Source organism: Syzygium oleosum, unplaced genomic scaffold (assembly GCF_021117445.2).
Source record: "Syzygium oleosum isolate NSW1041296 unplaced genomic scaffold, Sole_v2.1 Sole_v2.02, whole genome shotgun sequence".
In the NCBI taxonomy this organism is placed as follows: domain Eukaryota; kingdom Viridiplantae; phylum Streptophyta; class Magnoliopsida; order Myrtales; family Myrtaceae; genus Syzygium; species Syzygium oleosum.
The window spans coordinates 15,969,425-15,990,489 of NW_026607486.1; the positions used below are offsets into that span (position 1 = coordinate 15,969,425).

General features: G+C 44.0%; 4 protein-coding genes across 4 annotated transcripts; all 4 read left to right on the plus strand.

The window, feature by feature from the left end:
• Window positions 1-2,971: 2,971 nt before the first annotated feature.
• On the plus strand, window positions 2,972-5,360 carry LOC115662865 (uncharacterized). Its single transcript, XM_030585202.2, has 4 exons — window positions 2,972-3,157; window positions 3,863-4,078; window positions 4,175-4,238; window positions 4,562-5,360. Exons 2-4 carry the CDS (start codon window positions 3,927-3,929, stop codon window positions 4,868-4,870), a joined length of 525 nt encoding a protein of 174 aa, XP_030441062.1. The 5' UTR covers window positions 2,972-3,157; window positions 3,863-3,926; the 3' UTR covers window positions 4,871-5,360.
• Window positions 5,361-10,489: 5,129 nt separating this feature from the next.
• On the plus strand, window positions 10,490-11,217 carry LOC115663769 (uncharacterized). Its single transcript, XM_030586021.2, has one exon. The coding sequence runs from the start codon at window positions 10,675-10,677 to the stop codon at window positions 11,098-11,100; it is 426 nt and encodes a 141-aa protein (XP_030441881.1). The 5' UTR covers window positions 10,490-10,674; the 3' UTR covers window positions 11,101-11,217.
• Window positions 11,218-13,816: 2,599 nt separating this feature from the next.
• Window positions 13,817-14,713, plus strand: LOC115664698 (uncharacterized). The gene has a single exon (XM_030586884.2). It carries the CDS (start codon window positions 14,130-14,132, stop codon window positions 14,547-14,549), a length of 420 nt encoding a protein of 139 aa, XP_030442744.1. The 5' UTR covers window positions 13,817-14,129; the 3' UTR covers window positions 14,550-14,713.
• Window positions 14,714-17,280: 2,567 nt separating this feature from the next.
• Window positions 17,281-20,677, plus strand: LOC115661292 (uncharacterized). Its single transcript, XM_030583851.1, has 3 exons — window positions 17,281-17,516; window positions 19,381-19,586; window positions 20,236-20,677. Exons 1-3 carry the CDS (start codon window positions 17,415-17,417, stop codon window positions 20,501-20,503), a joined length of 576 nt encoding a protein of 191 aa, XP_030439711.1. The 5' UTR covers window positions 17,281-17,414; the 3' UTR covers window positions 20,504-20,677.
• The last annotated feature ends 388 nt before the right edge of the window (window positions 20,678-21,065 follow it).

Here is a 21,065-nt window from a genome sequence, read left to right on the forward strand (position 1 = left end):
CATCGTCGATCTTAAATTTCTCACTCATGCCCGGTAGCACTGTAGTGACGGGCTCTTCAATGGGCAATTTCTGCTTCGTTGATGTCTTAAATCGACTATTCTACCTCTAGCAAAAAAAAAAAATCGACTATTCTACCAACAGGTTAAGTAGGTCCAACCCCATCCAAATTTTTTGTCGGTGAGCAAATAGTTACGATTATATATTTGTTAATGTTACAATTTATCGTTGATTATCACTAGGTATAATGTTGGGCCATGTTTTCCATCAATTTTTATTGTCGAGAAATTTGTATTATTCAATAACAGCTATTGATATTATCCAAATGTAAACTTAACTAAAACATAGACGCACACACAAAAATCAAACATAAACGCTAATCTTACCCTCCCCTATCTCTCCTCCCTCTGCCGCCCACGCATTTGTCATGATCATGATCCCGTGCCAGCCCTATCGTTGTGGCGCCATAGCCGTACACCGATCATTTCCGCCCGCCTTGTTGTCGTCGCGAGAAGAGAGAGAGAGAGAGAGAGAGAGAGAGAGATTTTAGATGGATTGGTTGTGTATGATACCTACTTAAATGTAAAATTTGCAAAACAACCGGTCAATAAGATGCCTGAATTTCCTCTGATAACAAATGGAGGAAAACATACCATTTCTGTCCATCAACTGCGAGTCTCGTCTTGCCAAATTGCTAGATTTTAAACCTTCCATTTGGAAGAGAAGATGAGCGAGCGAAAGAAAGAGTGTCGAACGAGTTACCGCGACCTTGTAGTCTCTCTTTACCTTCACCTCCTACTTTCTTCAATTACATTTTCTTTGACTTTAGTCCCCCGCCCACCAAGAAACCATTCCAAACATAGCCTGAGTCTAGTCAACCAACACGATCAGGACAAAAAGTCAATGGAGCTTTGCTTCCACCTCGTGGCAAATACTCAACTCAGCCACGCACGGCGAAATCATCGCTTATCAAAACACATAAAGCTAAGTTCATTACGTAACGATAAGTCTTGCCCTGATTGTTACCAATTTTGAACCCTATCGCATCCGCGGACTGACTATTCCACGTCTTTTCCTATCGAGGCGAATGTTTTTGTCAGCGTGCAAATATTTTTAAGAGGGTCTAAGGTAGAGGCTATCAATGAAAAAACTCAGAGTTGAGTTAGACACTCCAATCAGGCTAAATTTGTTGCCCTCGTCGACTTAGAAGCATAGTTTATTTTTAAGCCAGTGGGTCTTGGTCGGGTTCACTTAGGGCATATCGGGTCTTATTATAGCTAATTGTCGCTGTCGAAGCTTGCCCAGATTTGTGTTTCGAGCCCTCATGGAGATTGTGGGCCTTGGTAGCTAGGGCCATGATTAGGTCTATTTCAACATCACCGAATAATTCCATTATGAGATATCGATTTTAATTTTCTCTCGAGCCCTATGACCACTTCACCGGTGCACAGTTTGACACCGACTCTAATTACCGGTCCCTTGGTAAAGTACTCAATCATTCAAAGTGTGTGGTATAAATATATTCATAGGTAAACCTAATTAATGGACGAGCCTAAGCGGCCATGTTTAGCATCGAGCCTAAAAATCGTTATCCAAACATGTTAATGATTTGAAGAAATGTAATATATTGTATATAAATCGATAGAGCTTAGGCGGTGGGCTCGAGTAAATCAAGGAAGAAAGGGAATGGCTCGCCCATTTGGTCGGTTAGGTCTGAGCGGCTCATTGAATCGCCTGCTCCAATTATAATATCTATTTATGGTCCAGGTGGCACGCTTATCTTATCTCTAGGTACAAGTCAATTAGACGTAGTTTAGCAAAAAAAAAAAAAGTCAATTAGACATAGGCATTGAAACATATCTCTTGGGAAACAAACGAGCATGCACGATAAAGTCGGGTATGATTTTCCAAATCGATCGGGATCTGACTCGTCCATTCTATGTTTGAACCGGCATATCCGAACTCGGAACGGACGGGCCGGTTCGATCGGTTGAATCGAGAGCCGAACCATGGTCCGATTCGATTTTCACCCGCTACCCAGAGCGGCAAAGGACCGGTCAGATCCGACGTATTCCCAATTCAATAGGTACGAAACCCAGGTGAATCGAACCGTCAATAGCCAACCGAGCTGGGCGCTTACGTCGGATTGGACCGAGTTCGAAAAAAAAAAACACGGGTCCGATCGGATCCGGATCCAGTTTCGAAGCCCCACCCCACCCCCCATATGGAAACGAAGGACAATCCCATCTCCTCATCATCATGGATCCGGTTCCTCTTTCCTTCCTCCCTCCCTTGGTAATTTCAAACCTGAAAACCTAACCATTTTGAAAACGTGAATCCGCTCTCGCTCGGGGGGAGGGGCCCCACCGGGCCCACAAGATATTTCTTTTCCGGGGAAACGATCCTCGATTTCTTTTTTCTCCCGGATTAAAAGTAATGATTTCCCTCCCGAGACGGGAGTGGGTCGCCAAAACCGATGACATTTCTCGCGTGAGGCACCGCCCGCGTGAAACAATCAAAAGAGGCACAAACAAAAAAACGAAAAAAAAAAGAAAAAACGAAAGGAAGGAAATAAAAAAATCTCCCTTCTTCTTGCTTACAATAGACCTTGGAACAAGAAACTTAAAAAAACGCGATCTTTTTCCTCTTCTTCTTCTCGCTTCGACTCGCTCGGTTCATTAGTTGCGGGGAGAGAGAGAGAGAGAGAGAGAGTGGGACTGAGACAGAGACGGAGACGGAGACGTTGCAGCCTTGCGCATTTGCAGGCCTACCCCTTTTCTCTCTCTCTCTCTCGCTCCTCTGTCATCGCTGTTGCCCAATCACACGAGAACGCTTTTGCTTCTCTCTCTCTGTCTCTCTCTCTCTCTCACCATATTATTTTTCTTTCTTGCGGATTCTCTTCTGCTTCTCCTTCTTCTTCTCGCTCCTCTCTCTCTCTCTCTCTCTCTCGCCATCAAGCCCACCCTCCTCCTCCTCGTCTATAAGTTGAACTGTGCCTCTCCCACATGACCCTTCTTTGTACCTCCTGCCTAACACCCCCACCCCGTCCCCTTCCCCTCTTGCTTGTTAATACTCCTTCCCCCTTCTCTCGTTCGCCTTTTTTCCCCCCCTAAAAATTAGTCCTCCTTTGGGGGAGCCCTTGTACAGTTCTTAGCTCAGGTACTCTCTCTCTCTCTCTCTCTCTCTCTCTCTTTCTCTTGTGGGTGGTTTGTGTTTGAAAGGAAGAAGCTTTTACCTCTAAGTTGTTCGGAGGCTTTGACGGGTCATCTTGTGTGTTTCTTCTTGATAATTAGTACGTTCGGATTCTTCAATTGGCAGATCTTGTTATCTGAGCTGAGATTTGGGGGATATGCCAAGCAGCTCCTTCATTTTCTTCACCTACCTGAAATTCATCTTTAAAAGCGACCAAGTTTTGTTTTTTTTTTCTCTTGTTTTAGCTTCATTTCCGGGACCCTGTGTTGCCAGATCCATGCCGGCAAGGCACAAATCCCGTAGATTTGCTGTCACCCCGTTTTGTTTGTGATTGGCCCTCCATGGAATCGGGCTAATTTCGCCGGTTCCATCGGTTCCTAAGAGAATTTTTTTGGGAAAAATTCGAACCTGTCGATTATTCCAGCGTTGTGGTTGTTCTTTTTCTGTTTGTCTTTTCTGGGTCGGAGTCAAGATGCTATCTCGAGTTCTTTATCGCTAAATTAAGTAATTAATTGGACATTACTCGCGGACCAGATCTTGATCTTGAAACTGCCGGCATCTATTGCACGCCATCCAAATTAACTGATGTGATTTACAAAGGTTCTGTTTTGTTTTGCCCTTTCCCAATCGACGGGTTCTAGGTTTTTAACTCCGATCTGTTTCTGTGGACAGGAACTTTCTACACACAAACATCAACTCAGAAAGAGCACATATTTATCTTTCAAGAAGAACAAGAATGAATCCCTGTTCGATCCAGCAAAGTGCGTTTGTGTCCCGCGAAGAAATGAGGAGAGAGGCGGTGGTTTGCCCAAAGCCTCGCCGTCTTAATTTATTAAGCGCCACCATCCATGAGCACCACCCAGTCAGGCCCTTCAGATGGCACTTGGGGTAACTCTCTCGCTCTCTTCATGTTTGCTTGAGTTCTTATATAAGTAGTTGGTGTTTTTAAAGGTACTTATGGTCTGTTGCTCGCTTGATCTGCAGGAGCCAAGCTGAACTAAGCGATCTGAAAGCAGGGACTGAGGTTTTGGAGATCATCCTGACAAAGGTACTCTTTTCAAACCTGCTCTTAAGCTTATCAAGTTCATCTCTTTTTAGTATAGTTTTGTCGCATTAAATGGATCTAAGATCTGAAACTGCGGATCTGAAAATTGAGACACCCATAGTGTGTACTTGGCCTCTGGTATTTGTTCTTTTAAGATGCAATGTCATGGAATACCGGCAAGATATGCCAATTCAAAACTTGGATGGAGTAATTAAGCCGCGCTTTAGGATTTTTGTGAACCCAGCAACCTGCTCATTGCCCGTAGACTTCGATTAGTGTTCGGGATCTCGTTTTGTATGCTGATTTTCTTTTGGATGACATTGCAGGGTGGCAATGGTATGGAAGAATTTGGTGCACAGATGGCCTCGTCGCCCCCATTTTTTTGCGGGTCGCCGCCGAGTAGAGTAGCTAACCCATTAATTAAAGATGATCGGTTCGGGGATGATAGCTTTGCCCCGTTCTCGCCAATGTCGCTGATACCTGCCCCTTCAGGACTGTCCTTATCTCCATCATCGTCCTCGAGGAAAGGAGGTTGCGTTCGTGCGAGTTTTGGGCACAAACCTGCGGTGAGAGTTGAGGGATTTGATTGCCTCAACAGGGACCGCAGGAACTGCGGTATCCCGGCCCTTGCATAGAGAAAGAGCAGAGACCCGCGAATCGAACCACATGCCCACCACTAAAGTTATCCGTTTTTACTGCTAAACTTGACGAGCTCGAGAGATTTTTGAAATCGCGAGGGAGCATGAAAGAAGATTGTCCTTTTTTGTTAGTGTATATATATGTTAAAAAGGGTCCTATGTAAATTGAATGGGAAGTGTCTTGTAAGTAAATGAGTTGTTGACCAAAATAATTGAGAGGGAGAGTCTTCTAGGTGTCTATTGGTTGGAAAGTTTACTGAGAAACTTGGGCTTGAGCTGAGATGGGAGATCAACCTTTTCTCTTATATTGTTTTTACCCCTTTGTTTGTCTATCCTCTTTGGTTTATTTTGTATGTAAAGAGAGTCGAAAGAGGATGGATGGGAGTTTTCAGAGTATTTTGAAGTTTCATGGAGCGGCTTAAAGAGGGTTGAAGTTGTACAAATCAGGTTGAAGATGAGTAATCAAAGTTAGTAATTTATGTGTAAATACAGATCCTTTATTTTACATCTTACTTTTTGTTGGGAGTCTGTTTTCTCTCCCCATTGTCTTCTTGTGAACTGGGGATGGACATGGAATCTGCTTTCTTTTGAGGCTCACTGCACTTTTTTCCTGATTTTTGAATGTGAATCTGGAAAAGTTACCTGATGTGATGATGTTTGCTTAGAATCCACGCACAGCATGGGCATCCTCAACTCAACTGCCAAACTTTTGTAACTGGCTGGTTGACTCTGATGTTTCATATGCTATCGAATCGTGAGATATGGCATCAATTGCGTATCCGAGGCAAGGAAATGGGTGTCCTTTTTTTGGTGGGTTTTCGTTTTTTTTTGTTTGACCTCCTCTACTAAGGTACTGGGAAATGGTCCTCCGAATACTTTAATCAATCGAAGCCTGAATCATCACTTCATCAGTATGCTGGCGAAGGCATGCCCCTCCACTCGCATCATATTAGTGTTGCGTTGCACGATGAACATTATGCTTTGTCGCAATGCCTCAAAGGTGGGGAAGTTTGGTTGTTGATGAGTGTGGTATTGTGGGGTTGGGTTTGGGTGGGTGATGTTGATCGAGCAAATCCATTGTTGCCCACAAGACACATCTAACCTGTGGGACGTCCCATCTGCCCATGTCTCTATAACATTATATGGTTGGTTAAGCCCAGGACAATTTGATACAGAACGAAAAGTTTCGACACAAACACAAAGTTGATGTGACAAAGATGATGACGAGACGCTTTAAAGCGTTTTCTTTTCGCATTTTCTACAGAGGTAGGAGGCGGTATAGCTCAAAAGGTACAGGTTTTCACCCCTGGAGATAGGCTTCTCCATACAAATCCGACTGGGAAAACTGTTGTTGAGGCGCGAATTGGATCCGACCTTTGAATTTGATCTCCGAATCTATGCGCACGATCAGCAAGTTAAGGGCCATCCGAGTTGAAGACTTTGGAATGGTCTTCCAATGCTTAAGTTGGTAAGAGCTTGACAAACACAGAACAGGAACTGTAAAGAACTTAGTGGGTGAGACCTAGTTGAGGGGCATTTACGTAACTAGGTCTATGGACCCTTAGGTTTTTGCACAGTTAGTGTGGGCAAGATCATCTTGCCGACTTGTCGTGGGCTCGCCGGATTGATGAGGACACGTTACATTCCCTGAGCCTTGGTTTAGATCCGCCATTATCAGACACTCACAAACCTCTGTTTATGCGGTTCTGCTACTTGTTTCACTTACAGATTCAATCATAAATAGGAAGCTAAAAAATGTGATCTTTGTGTCAACCAGTGTCCCGAAGTCGGTTTACAAGTCCGTTGTTGGGTTGCCCGACAAGACGACCACGGTCGTCTCACCGCTTAATTGCGGTCACTCTTCCATCTCATCAATCCAATTGTCACGAACATCAGAATTCTGACCACCACGAGCAGGACCACCAACTCGTGAATAGGTGCCTACTATTGGAGTATTTAGATATTTAATCATGCGTTCGTTTTACAGTTTAAATATTTACCATAGTTAGTTGGGTTCGACAAACTTTTCACCTACAACCATGCTCCGACAATCATTGCTTCATGGGTTTGCCAAACAACACCTCCGAGTTTTACATCTTGCCCGAAAGACAAATTACATGCCGATTGTCTTCACTGCTCTCGATTTCGATAGAAGGATAGATTTTTTGTGTCAAAAGAATGTAGATTCCTATTTAGCAAATTTCTCTCGAGAAAAAGATCACGTTACAAATACTGCAAGAAACAAAACGATCCGAAAACCCTCCCGTGGATAATAATGTCTGTTTAATTCTACTTCGTAGACCTAAACGACGAGGACAAGCCTCGGCTACCCAAAAGCCTCACCCAAAAGTGGAAGCATCTGTTAGAGAAGTGAATGTGCATGGAGAGATCTGCATGCCGCTCTAACCATATTCTGGTTGCTCCTGAGAGACTTAGCTGGTAATGGTATTAACGTTCTTCTTCAGACAACTAATTGATTGGGTTTTACTTTGCTAAAAAAAGGGAAAAGGGACACAGCAGACATCCTTTCATGGTCAGGTTGTTCATCGTATGTAAGTCCATCCTCGTCCGCACGAAGGATCATAGTTATTTTTCTCCTTTTTTGTGGATGCCGATAAGCTCCTGCAGTCTATCTATAGCTCTGATTATAACGAACTGTGCAGTCGGCCTTTGGGTCGAGCCAAAGGATAACTACATAAACAAAAGAAGCCCAAAGAAGGAAAGACGAAATGAGAGGGGAAAGAGAGCGTGTGTGTCTGTGAGGAATACGATGCCTCTTTGAGCGGCCAATCCTTTCGTTCAGAGGACGACTGGCCTTTGGAGCCCGGCCTTGGCTTCTTTAGTTCTTTGTGCCCGCAACTTTGCGGCTCCTCTCTTTGTAAAGAAAAAAAATCTTAGACTATAGGCGAATCATAGCATCGCAATGCATGCGAACCGTTAAACCGGATGGGATGTACATTGATCTCGCTTGACCCAAAGCTTCTTATGAACTGGGCTTACATGCGTAGGCGATAGCAAGGGTCGCAGCCCTCGCTTAGATCTAGGCGAGGGCCCGATGCCCTCACTTGTGGCTGCACCCTCGCCCAGACCTTCTTTGTGGCCGGCGAGGGTGGCTAGTCCACAGTTTTGGGAAAAGAAAAGGAAAGAAAAGAAAAAATGAAAAGAAGAAGAAGTAATAAAAAATTCAGAAAAATTTAATTAAAATTAAAATTAAAAAATTATCCATTTTAGTGCTGGTTATGCCACGTAGGACGATTGTTGTTCAAATCAGCAATTTTCGGCCTAAATTGGCCGGATGGACTGGATTGATACCAATATAAAAAAGTTCAGGATTAAATTGGTCAATTTAAAAAGTTTAGGACTGAATTGGTTCCAATACAATATGTTAAGGACTTTTTTAGAACTTTTCCCCCGGTCTTTAAGCTACTCTTGTGATTATGGAAATGAAACTTAAATTGAGGGTGAACAAGGCAAAGGACAATTTTATTCAAAATTACGAGAGCACTAAAAATATACATACATTAACTTAAAAAAACGAGGACGATACTAGTGTCTAACAAGTCGTTAAAGTTAAAATTAGCAGAGATGATTGTGGCGGCGCGGACAGTGAAGGCGCATGCCACATGAGGTCCGAGACGAACACACGGGAACATCTCCTATTACCATCCTATCACGGCCCATTGCCATCTCCACTTAGGACTACTATCTCTTATCCGAAACCCAAATTCCATTTAAGTCTTAATCAATCCTAACCCAAAATCCGAGACCCTTTGTCCAATAGAGCTCGAGACCATTTGAACATTTCTTTAACCTCAAGATAATAGGCGACTCTAGTCTTACGAGATCTCTCCATGAAATTACCCGCTCGAAGTTTGTCTGTTCTATCCGGTAAAAATAGAAAGCAAAGTTTGTCGTACGAGTACTTGACAACTTGTCGCTTCCTAAGGAAACAGCAGAAACGACGACTACAAAACACATTTTATTTCTAGGGATTGGTCTGACCGACAAACGCCTAATACCCTAAACGATGCTTGTGCATCATCCACCGTCAATGGGTCCTCGCACGTTGCTCCCCCGACCCTTTCTGAATTCCAACGGGTTTGCCTCCTCACAATCGAACAAATCTACAAAATAACTCGTCTTCGTTCTAATAAGATGCACAACACTTGCCAAGATCCTTAGTCATGTGACCAAGTTTAGGATTTTGAGATTGATTAGATAAATCCAGGGATCGCACGTCCCGATATGGTAAGTCATGTCGATAACATGTGAGAAAACCTACTAATTTTCACGTCGAGGTGAAAAAGCACGGGCTTTCGAATCGCATTAATGTAAGAGACTGTATTGATTGCATCGTGAATGAGCTATAACTCATGAGGATTAAGTAACCCCATTCACCAATCACATGAAATTCTTCTGAAATGTTAGGGCGCACATGATTACCATTCTATTTATCTGTTTTTCTGTTTCCGAAAACATGCTTGGAATAGAAATCCGTTTGATAATGCAATTTCATTTTTCAATTTTTGAAATAAATTTTGATTTCAGAAATAAGTTTGGAACAAAAATGAGAAGTAAAAATTTTCTACTTTTCTATTTTTAGAACAAAAATAAGAAATAAAATTCTTCTTATCGCTTGTCCTCGGTACTAGCCAGCCGCCTCCTGCTGCCCGTCGATCGCCTCACGTCGTAGTCCTTCGCCCTTAGTCACCTCCCACTGTCCTCCACCACTCACTGTTTGCCTCCCAACATTGTGACCCGTCCTCCATCGTCCCCCCACCATCGCTTGCCTCCACCCACCGTCCTCTGCCACCCGCCCGCCAACCGTTCGAGAGGAAGAAATTTTGTGTCGTTAATAAACACTTATTTTAGCTTAGAAACGATAAAATAGAAATAAAAAAATCTACTTTCGGCTAGAAATTGATTTCTGAAATATAATAGTTATCATTTACGCCCTTAACGACCGATTAGGTCATTCTAGTTCTTCCGCTCATGGACTTTCTGTCCCTCAATCCCCCCCACCACGTTAGTTGAATGTAGCCTCGTGCATCAATTCCAGCCGTGGAGACAAAACAGCCTTCACGATTTTTCACTAGAAGACAGGGTCACAATCCCACTTGCAAGGACCAATTCCTCTCTTCATCGCGACGAAAGGGCAAGACAAGTATATTCTAGACCTCAGACCCCGCTCGTTGTTCGAAGTTCGGATGTGGGTAGACCTTCCCTCTTTTGCCAACTAGCGTAATCATGTAGATATTGACTTACTCAGTCGATCATGTACGTCCTTCGGTCAATTTCGAGGTGATTATTTCGTCAAATGGTGGTCCCTATTCAATCACGTTCACTAAAAATTATGCGACGACGGGTCAAGCGGAGTCGGGCGCCGAGTTAGACCTGCAATCTTCAGCGAGATCAAATAAAGATCAGGAGAGACCAATGGCATAATAGAATTGTGTCAAATAGTGCTTTTCAAGAGGCAGTTATCAAATCGCCAAAGTGAAGTAAAATTCATAATTTTCGAAGCACCAACTTTTGTCGTGACATGCATTGTTAATATTTGCCGACGCTCACAAATCACGATATCTCCTCCGTTCATCAGCACCACACATGACACGCAGTCTCGAGTTCCAAAACGAGGGTCTCTCTTTCGTCTTTGGCTCGTTATAAATATGAGTAGAGCCACCAACGTCCCCATACTCCGTGCCGTACCATTCACGTAGACATCTCTCGTTTTTCTTGTCTCTGCTCTCAAAGCATTTAACAAAAAAACACCTGCTGCGGCATATCGATCATCAGGAACCATGAAGAGGCGAAGAGTGAAGGGCGCGGGAGCCCCCAACAAGCCCGCTAGATCGTCGTCATCAGATAAAGAAGACGCTCGAGCTCAGGGATTTGCCGGAGCTGACGCGGCGGCTGCGGAGGCCAAGGAGGAGGAGGGCGGCGAGAAGGCGGGAACGAGAGGGGAAGGGGTGGCGGGAGGAGTAGGAGGAGGAGGCGCGGCGGTGGCGGCGGCGGCGGCGGCGAAGATGGAGGGGTTGGAGGAGTGGCCGCCGTGGTGGACGACGTGGGAGGTGGCGGACGAAGAAGCGATGTCGTTCGGGCCCGTGTGGTCGCCGTTCTGGGACGGGGAGTTCATGGGCGACGAAGCTTTCAACGCGCTGTTCGGCGACGTCGCGTGGGACGGGGACCTCTGGAACTTGAAGGATTTGGAGAAACCAAAGGGTTGAGAGAGTTTTCAGTGGTTGAGAATGGTGGGGGTTAGTTTGTGCATGAACCTCCAGTTGTCTCTTTCCGGGAGTTACGAACGTTGATCAAGAAATACCGGGAATCCCCCGCTTCGTCTTCTCCTTTTTCCTTTTCCTTTTTCTTCGATCTTTTCTCGACTTAAGCAATGAAAGGTGACAAACAATCCATCAGTTCCTCGTTACGTGTGCGTATACCAATACGTATTTTGGATCTTTGTCATCATACAGGTGCTGACTGCTCAAAGTTGAAGACAGACTTCGCATCTGTATATGGACATAAAATAATTCTTGGAATTGAAGGCGGGGTTATAAGCAAAACACGAAGGATTATGATCCTCTAAATTTAGAGGAGGCAAATTTACTCTTTGGATTAAAACGACCATAATGCTTCAATGGAATTCAAGCAAAATACAAGCGAAATGCGAACGTATCCTGTAATTTTCTCCCTCCCTCCCCAATCTTTTTATCATTGATTCGATGCACTGTCACCCCGGTCCTTTGTGCCGGAGATTGCCTCCCTGCGATCTTCGTCACGTCCCTTGCCTGTCAGCCGAAGCCTGGATTTTCCTAGCCCTTTCGTCCCACGAAGATAGAGGAGAGAATCACACAACCTAGATGGAGATTGCGTGCCTAACGTTGAGGTCATGTCCAGCCTCACGCAAGCCCAGATCCGAGTGTGTCACTGCAATTGAAATGGAAGAGGGCAATTTGCAGAAGGGTTTTGATAATATAATAGTGCCGTCCGAGCCACAAATTCTTGAATAAATGGACCTCACAATAATATATAATTGTTATTATTATTTTTTTGTGATCAAGAACATGCTGTTAATTCACGATAGATTAAGGACCGTCGCTTAAATCATTTCTCCCGTGAAAACCGGAGATGCGAGGGAAGAAAGAAGAACAGAAAAATAAGCGGAGTTGATTTGGATCGTCCAGCTAGTGTTATGTTGACGTGTCGATCTCTCAAGGAGTGACTTTAGGATTTAGAGTTATCTCATCAATTTAGAGGATCGCAATCCAATTACAAATAGCTCCGTCATTGAATTGGCGGCCGACATGCTCATTGAAAGCCAAAATGGGCCTTTATATGTGCCCACCACAGTTTTAGTACCCATTATTTAGTTGGACCTCCAACAATTTCACTAGCGATTCAAATACCTCCAAACAAAAAAAAAAGAAGTTTTTAGAGATTCCACACCAGCACTCCTCCAAAAGGAAACTATTTCCGTGTGCAATGTCAACAAGTTTTTAGACACGACAAAGATTATGAAATTGTGAATTTATTTCAAAATTTGTTGGGGACGACAATTCACCGTGGATTCACGATCGGTGTTAATGTTTTTCATTAATTAAATCACGGATAAGATGCACCGATATATTAACGAGTACCCAAAATGATTTTGCTTCGTAAGGGTTTGGGACGAACTAAAATGGAGCCGCGCTCGATCCTCGCCAAGTTAATTTTCCACGAGAAAAATAATTACGTCCGCGATTATTCTAGGTCGAGATTCCCGCTTTCCGCAAAAAAAATTCGAATTTATGTCGGCCATTATTAAATTTATTACAGATATCGAGTGATTGCAGCGAGCGGGCAACCCCACGCGCTTACCGTGCACTTCACATCCCCGCCCGAGATCGAGGCCCCTCGTCGGGACGCATCCGGACCGTCCATTCTTATATCACGAGAACACCACCTCGTGATGTGGAGCCCACACTCCGAATCCCCCAGCCCTCCCCACCTGTCCGTATTTTTCACCCTCGATGGGAAAAGATCTCCGTCCACGCTCCGCGACAGCAAGTGGGGAGCACGCTCTTCATCGAAGGAGCGCACGTCTCGTTCGGCGCCGGGGGGGATATCGCGTGATGAGGACGCGCTCTCAAATTATTAAAGTTGATAGTTACTCGGTGGCTCAGATAAAGGAATGGATGCTGAACTTTAAACGTACCTCCATATCCTTCGAGCTCCTTGCTTTATTATCATGGCAGATCTGTAAATCTCGAAATGACTTGATGTTCAGAGCTCATAAAGTTAAATCCCCATTACATCGTCACCTCAGTCATCGCCGCGGAGAAAAACTTTAGTAAATAGTCAGAGAAAACGAATGGAAAACTGAAATCACACAAAGAATTACCTCCAATCTGGACCCCTCCTCCCCCGGGGTGATTAAAATTAACGTCGATGGGTCTTTTGTTGCAGAAACAGGGGAAAGGGCAATCGTGCGTGTATGTCGAGATAGCCAGGGTGTCTTGATAGATGGGTTTGCCCGATCGGTAAGAGTCTCGTCGACGATCCAAGCAGAGGCAGCCGCTATGCTTGAAACCCTAAAACACTTAGAAGCGAAAAAGTGAACTGAAGATTGTGTTGGTGGCGGATCGACTTGATCTGGTAGAGATGATAAGCGATGGAGCATATCAAGTGAGTTGGGAAGCTTATGCATTGATCACGAGAGCCTAGGTCCATGCAAAGTTATTTAGCAATTTAAAGACGGCTCATTGTCGAAAAGAAAGTGACCATGTCGCAAATTGGATCTCCAAAGCCCACCGCAATATATATTTACTGGTTAATTGAGTCGCTTATCTCCCTACTTATCTTTTGAAATTGCTTTGTTCCGAAGTCCGTATGCCGCGGCAAACTTTAACTTGAATGAGAATATGAAAGAGTGTTTTCTGACCTCCAAAAAAAAGGGGGGGCTTTCATCAAATCGCCAAAGTGAAGTAAATTCATAATTTTCGAAACACCAACTTTTGTCGTGACATGCATGGTTAATATTTGCCGACGTTCACAAATCACGATATCTCCTCCGTTCATCAGCACCGCACACGCAGTCTCGAGTTCCAAAACGAGGGTCTCTCTTTCGTCTTTGGTTCGCTATAATATGAGTAGAGCCACCAATGTCCCCCATTCACCGTGCCGTACCATTCACGGAGACATCTCTCGTTTTTCTTGTCTCTGCTCTCAAAGTATTTAACCAAAAAAACCAGCTGCGGCATATCGATCATCAAGAACCATGAAGAGGCGAAGAGTGAAGGGCGCGGGAGCTCCCAACAAGCCCGCTAGATCGTCGTCATCAGACAAAGAAGGCGCTCGAGCTCAGGGATTTGCAGGAGCTGACGCGGCGGCTACGGAGGCCAAGGAGGAGGAGGGCGGCAAGAAGGCAGGAACGAGAGGGGAAGGGGTGGCGGGAGGAGGAGGAGGTGCGGCGGTGGCGGCGGCAGCGGCGGAGAAGATGGAGGGGTGGGAGGAGTGGCCGCCATGGTGGACGACGTGGGAGGTGGTGGACGAACAAGCGATGTCGTTCGGGTCAGTTTGGTCGCCGTTCTGGGACGGGGAGTTCATGGGCGACGAAGCTTACAACGCGCTCTTCGGCGATGTCGCGTGGGACGACGACCTCTGGAACTTGAAGGATTTGGAGAAACCAAAGGGTTGAGAGAGTTTTCAGTGGTTGAGCATATTGGGGTTAGTTTGAGCATGAATCTTCAGTCGGAGTTACGAACGTTAATCAAGAAATACTGGGAATTCCCCGCTTCGTCTTCTCCAGTCCCTTTTCTTTGATCTTTTCTCGAGTTAAACAATGAAAGGTTACGAACTATCCATGCCATTAGCTCCTCGTTACGTGTGTATAACAATACGTATTTTGGATCTCTGTGATCATACAGACACTAACTGCTCAAAGTTGAAGACAGGCTTCACGTTCTGTATATGGACTTGAAATAATTCTATGAATTCAAGGCGGGGTTATAAGCAAAACACGAAGGATTATGATCCTCTAAATTTAGAGGAGGCAAATTTACTCTTTGCCTTCCTCCGTCCCAAATCCTCTATCGTTGATTCGATGCACTGTCGCCCCGGTCCTCGCGCTGGAGATTGCCTCCCTGCGATCTTTGCCATTGTCCCTCGCCCATCGGCCGAAGCCCAGATTTTCCTGGCCCTTTTGTCCACGAAGATAGAGGAGAGAATCGCACAACCTACTACGTTAGATGGAAACACATAGACCACGTGCCTAACGTTGAGGTCGTGTCCAGCCTCACGCGACCCCAGATCTGAGATTGAACAACAAGGGTGTCACTGCAATTGAAATGGAAAAGAGTAGTTTGTGAAGGGTTTTCATAGCATAACGGTTTTTTGGCCACCATGACAGTATTAGCGTATTGTGAGCCACAAATTCTTGAAGGAATGGACCAGAACATGCTATTAATCCATGGTAAATTAAGGATTGTCACTTAATCATTTTTTCCTATGAAAATTAGAGAGAGAGGGAAGAAAGAAGAACAGAAAAATAAGGGGAGTTTGATTTGGATCGTCCAACTAGTGTTATGTTCATGTGTCAAATCTCTCAAGGAGTAACTTTAGGATTCAAAGTTATTTCATCAACTTAGAGGGATCTCAATCCAATTACAAATAGCTTGATCATTGAATTGGCGGCCAACATGCTCATTAAAGCTAAATGGCCCCCCCACAGTTTTAGTACCCATTGTTTAGTGGGCCTCCACAACTTTACTAGTGATTCAAATACCTCCAAAATACATTAACCCCGTTACTCGGTGAGAATTGTTCAGAGATTTAGGGGGCATTTGGTAATTTGTCAAATAGTGAAAATTTCTATTCTTTTGTTCCCAGAATCGGTTTGGGAACAGAAATACGTTTGTTAAAATTTTTGTACCCGGGCACAAATTTACAAAAAATTGTTCCCAAAATCAGTTTTGAAACATAATCAAGAAGCTAAAAAAAGTAGCTTATTGATTCTGGAACAATTTTTCCATTTTCTGATTCTTCTTGATTTTCTTCTTCCTTTTTTATTTGTTCTTCATCTTCTTCTCGATCTGTCATCGACCTGCCGCCGGTGAGGGTGGCCTCGCTAGATCTGGGCGAGGTTGAGCCTTGACGTCGCCAGGGGCGACGAGGCCGACCTCGTTGTCGCCGGGGGTGGCGATGGCGAGGGCGGCGGCAAGGGCCGCGATGCCCTCGCCGGCCCTGGCTTGTGGCTGGTCGCCGGTGCCGGCTACCGGCCATGACCAAGGAAAGGAAAAAAAAAAGAAAAAAGAGAAAAATTATTAAAAAATTTAAAATATTATTAATAGAAAGAAATTTTGTGTAGTTACCAAACGCATTTATGTTCTTTTTCTATTCTAAGAATAGAAATTTTGGGCAGTTACCAAACGCTTTCAAATGCTTAGAAATTGTTCCCGGACACAGAATAAAAAAGAATAATTTATTAGCAGAATCAGTTTCCGGGCACAGAATCGTTGTCATGCACACCCTAAAAAAAAAACTATTTCTTTGCGCAATGTCAACAAGTTTTTAGACACCAACAAAGGGCCGTGAATTGTGAATTTATTTCTAAATTTGTTAGGGATGTCTTTTATAACGAAATGTAGGAACATCATAATAATTTTCCCTGAAAAAAACATGACGACGTGTTCTTAGTGATATATAATTCACTGTAAATTCAAGATTTAAAACACTTGAATCTTTCTGAACTCTAAAATCGGTGTTAATGTTTTTCATTAATTAAATTTCGGATAAGATGCACTGATAAATAACAAGTACCAAAATGATTTTGTTTTGAAAGGGTTTCGGACGAACTAAAATGGAGCGACGCTCGATCCTCGCTAAACCAATTTTCCACGAGAAAAATAATTACGTCCGCAATTATTATAGGTCGAGATTCCCACTTTCCGCAAAAAAATTCGAATTTATGTCGGCCATTATTAAATTTATTACAGATATCGAGCGATTGCAGTGAGCGGGCGACCTCACGCGCTTACCGTGCACTTCACATCGCCGCCCCAGATCGAGGCCCCACGTCGGGACGCATCCCGACCGTCCATTCTTCTATCACGAGATCACCACCTCGTGATGTGTCGCGTGATGTGGAGCCCACACTCAGAATCCCCCCCGCCTCCCCCCCCCAACTGTCCATACTTTTCACCCTCGAGGGGAAAAGATCTCCGTCCACGCTCCGCGAGAACAAGTGGGGAGCACGCTCTTCATCGAAGGAGCGCGCGCCTCGTTCGGTGCTCAGGGATCTCGCGTGGGGAGGACGCGCTATAGGTTCGCGTGATTCGTAATCTCCTTTTAAGCTGCTCTTTTACTTTCTTGTTTTTTTCCCACTTCTGCGTACGTAGTAAGTCCAATGAATACCACCTTCTTTCTCCCCTTCGGCCTTTCTTCCACAGTTCACACCTTCCGCACTTTCTCCGCATCTGAACTTCAGCTTGGCTCACTCTCTCACTTCCTGCTACACCAGAGCTTCTCTCGCTTCACTTCAAGAGGGAGAGAGAGCAAGAGAGAGATGGGGGAGGCGAGGGGCTCCTCTCTGGTGTACCTTCTGCTGATAGTTCTTAGCCTGGTTGCCTTTGGGTTTGCCATTGCTGCCGAGAGGAGAAGAAGCACTGTAAGCCCCCACCACTTCCCCGCTGAGTTTTTTTTTTGCGTCCCCCGGGCTTTTTTCTGCATTAGTGATTGCAGGGTCTGTAGCGATTTGCGCTGAATGCTTGCCTGTTAGTGTCTCTTGGGTGGTTTGGCCCGCGTGGTTTGTGGGGAAAAAGCAGGGATTTTTATCTTCGAGCTGTGGAGTTTGTTCGTTGCTTGGTTGAGCTCGCTCTAGTGGTGGTGAGTGCGGAATAGGTTATAGGCCTCAGTAATGGTTAAGATCTGTGTGTCTACGTGCTGCTTGGAATGCGTTTCCGTCAGTGCTCCTTGTCAACGTTGCCGTGGGATTTTAGAATATCTATCCTAGGAATTCGATCTTCTGTTGTAGGAGTGATGGGCTGAGCATCTGCACTTCGTGCCGTTGACGGAGAAGTGGTGAGCGGTCTAGGCAAGGCTCGGCTGCTTTCCTGATTGGTGAACAGATGGGACATCCCCATTTGAACATTTTAGTGCTTGACATTTAGCTCAATGTTCTTAGGCTCGTGTTTAACTGAACATCACTAAATTTGAAGTTTCGGATGTTCGAAATTTCGGGAAGGGTTTGTCATGCAATTTTAGTACGAGATGGGAAGAGTGGTGGAACCGGGTGATGGGGTAGTCGAAAACAGTTTCTTTCAGTTGGCATATCAGGTTCGGTGCAGACAATGTTGAGCTTTAATTAGAAGTTGGAGATTGTGTGAAGCCATCCTTAAATTATGCTTGCAGCTCTGGGATTTAGCTATTTACTTGTGAAGTGTACTCTGGAAACTTTGAGCTCTTTCTGTCATCCATGTACTCTGCCTGTAGCTTTCGAGCTATGTACCTGTCACATGATCCGTGCCTTTATGGCCGAGCAAAGCGCAAATAAATGGAACAGTCATCAAAGTGGAGAAATTGTCAGCACACATGATGGCGTTTTTGTCCTACAAAAAGTGATATGTTTATCAGACATGAACTTCTAGTGCTAGGGCAATGTGCGAAAGTAATGGCATAGACAGCATGACTACCTTCAATTTCTACTTTAACAGTAGCGACACTTCAATATTTCGATTCTCATAAATTGATTTTAATGGAAATGTACGTGCCAAACTCTCCTTCAAAGGGACTTCGATCCCCACATTGGTTGTGGTGAAAGTAGTTGCCAAACTTTTGGTACGTCTGTGTGCTCTTGACGCTTCAACATTGGTATAACAGCTTCAGAGCCACACAATAGCCATAGCTAACGCACAGACAGATGCTTTAGAGCTGCCACATTAGAGATGCTTAAGATGCCATTATCTTTATTAGTCTCAATGTCTCAGTTTTGCCGGTTACAGTGTGCTGTTGTGGTGCTGCAACACAATATTGGTGTTCACTGCTAACAATTCAAATATATATTTAATGACATTTCTGGGGTTTTCAGTGTCATTTATAGGCCCCAGAGGATGCTAATTTGCATGATACTGGGTTCAATGGTTGGTGTCATGAGAAGGAACAGCAGTTCAGTCGAATTTCAAGTCCATCAATTAAACATTTTACTAGGGTAACCAGTGCTCTGGTACCCATAGGACCATGATGGCTTTATTAGTTGCTTTACTTCTATGATAATTTTGAAGCTCCAAAGCCTGTCTTTGCTGTTGCAGATGACTTGTTTGGCTATCAAATTGTTAGATGGATTGGTTCTTTGTAACAAGCTGTTGTGTTTGTCAGACTTTGTGCCAAGTTTGGCTTTATAGGATTTCTTGAGATCCGTTTCAATGTCCATAACAAATTTCTATTTCCATTGGGTTAAAGCAAGTGTTTTTCCCATTTTAGTTTTCCTGGGATGAAATTAAGGCAGGCAGTTGACATCGTTCTCTTCATGACAGGGAAGGATTTATGAGGATGAGAGTACGAATGTCACATATTGTGTCTACAACTCTGATGTTGCTACTGGCTATGGGGTTGGTGGTTTCTTGTTTCTTCTATCAAGCGAATCTCTGTTGATGGGCGTGACAAAGTGCATGTGTTTTGGAAGACCCTTAAACCCTGGAGAGCATCGTGCATGGTCCATCATATATTTTGTTTCTTCATGGTGAGAATTCAGAAGCACGTCTTATGATTTGCTGACGCCTTTTCGCTTAAGAGAGCTGTATGGTTGGAAAGTGGTGTCGTGATAAGTACTTGCCTCCCAGTCAAATGGGCAATAGGAACCATCCCATTTGCTTTGTTGGCGACTCTATACAGGATGCTTTACCATCTTTTGGAAGTCAATGTTTACTAGATCCTGAGACTGGGAAGATGTCAAGTAGTTGTTCTAAGGTGCTGCCAATAAATTACATAAGGGAACCCTTTTTTGTGTGTTTTACTTAGAAATCTTATTTTGAAATAGCTTGCTAAGCATGTTTGGGTTAGGATCAGGATCCATAACATTATTGCAGTTGCATATGTTTGCTGATAATGGGAGAATAGACTAGTATAAGCACCAACAACATTGCAGAAATCTCTTATTACTTGGACAACAATTCTGTGGGAAATCAACACTACGGAGAACAGAGACTCGGGTTTTGTAAGTTCTGACTTAATGTATGTATCTTATGGTTGGTCACATTGCAACTGATGATCAACAACTAAATTAAAGCTGCCTAGCAGCATAGATATTGCTTCTCTGTTTAAGTATGGAGTACTTTGACGTTAAATATGGCTTCGGGAATCTGAACACTTGACTCATTATTCTTATGCAGGGTGACATTTCTCGTGGCCGAAGCATGTTTGATTGCAGGGGCAACTAAAAATGCCTATCACACCAAGTACAGGGGGATGATTTATGCCCAGAACATCTCCTGCGATACGTTGAGGAAAGGCATCTTCATTGCCGGAGCTGTGTTTGTGGTAGTGACAATGATTCTCAATATTTATTACTACATGTACTTCACCAAGGCCGTTACAACTCCGCCAAGCCACAAAGCGAAGCGCACGACCTCAAATATAGGAATGGCTGGCTATGCATAAGTTCTCCGAATCAAAGGAATTATGTAGCTTCGAGATTTTGCTTCCTTGATGTGGGTAATGCCTCTGTGATTGTTCCATCTCAAATGTACCGATCGATATTGCTTTTCTACTATACTGGTATGTCAAAAAAGAGCCTGCTCTTTTTGTTTCAATCATACTGATAAAATTCTATTACACTTGCTTGTTTATAAAAAAAGAGAGAACTTGAGTTAACAATCGACTAGTCCTTTATAGGAGCAAAAATGTTGTAAGTCGCAAAATAGTGATATTAAAGTTGCGGATTTAGTTTAAGAGACCTATAATAAGCAGAAGTTGAACATGTTCATGAAGTAAATTTAAGAACCCCATCATAATTTTTATGGGAGTGTTGATTAGTACACTTTGCAAATTTGCAAATCTAGAAGAAAGACTTGGTTTGGATGATCTGCGGATACGAGTTTCTTGGGTTGAAGAGATGTAGGTGTTAGAGCCACGAGCTGGAACGCTGAAAATCGGAATTTGCTTGTGCCATTGCAGTTATAAGGTCAAGAGCTTCCTGTATCTCAAGCCATATTTATTTTAT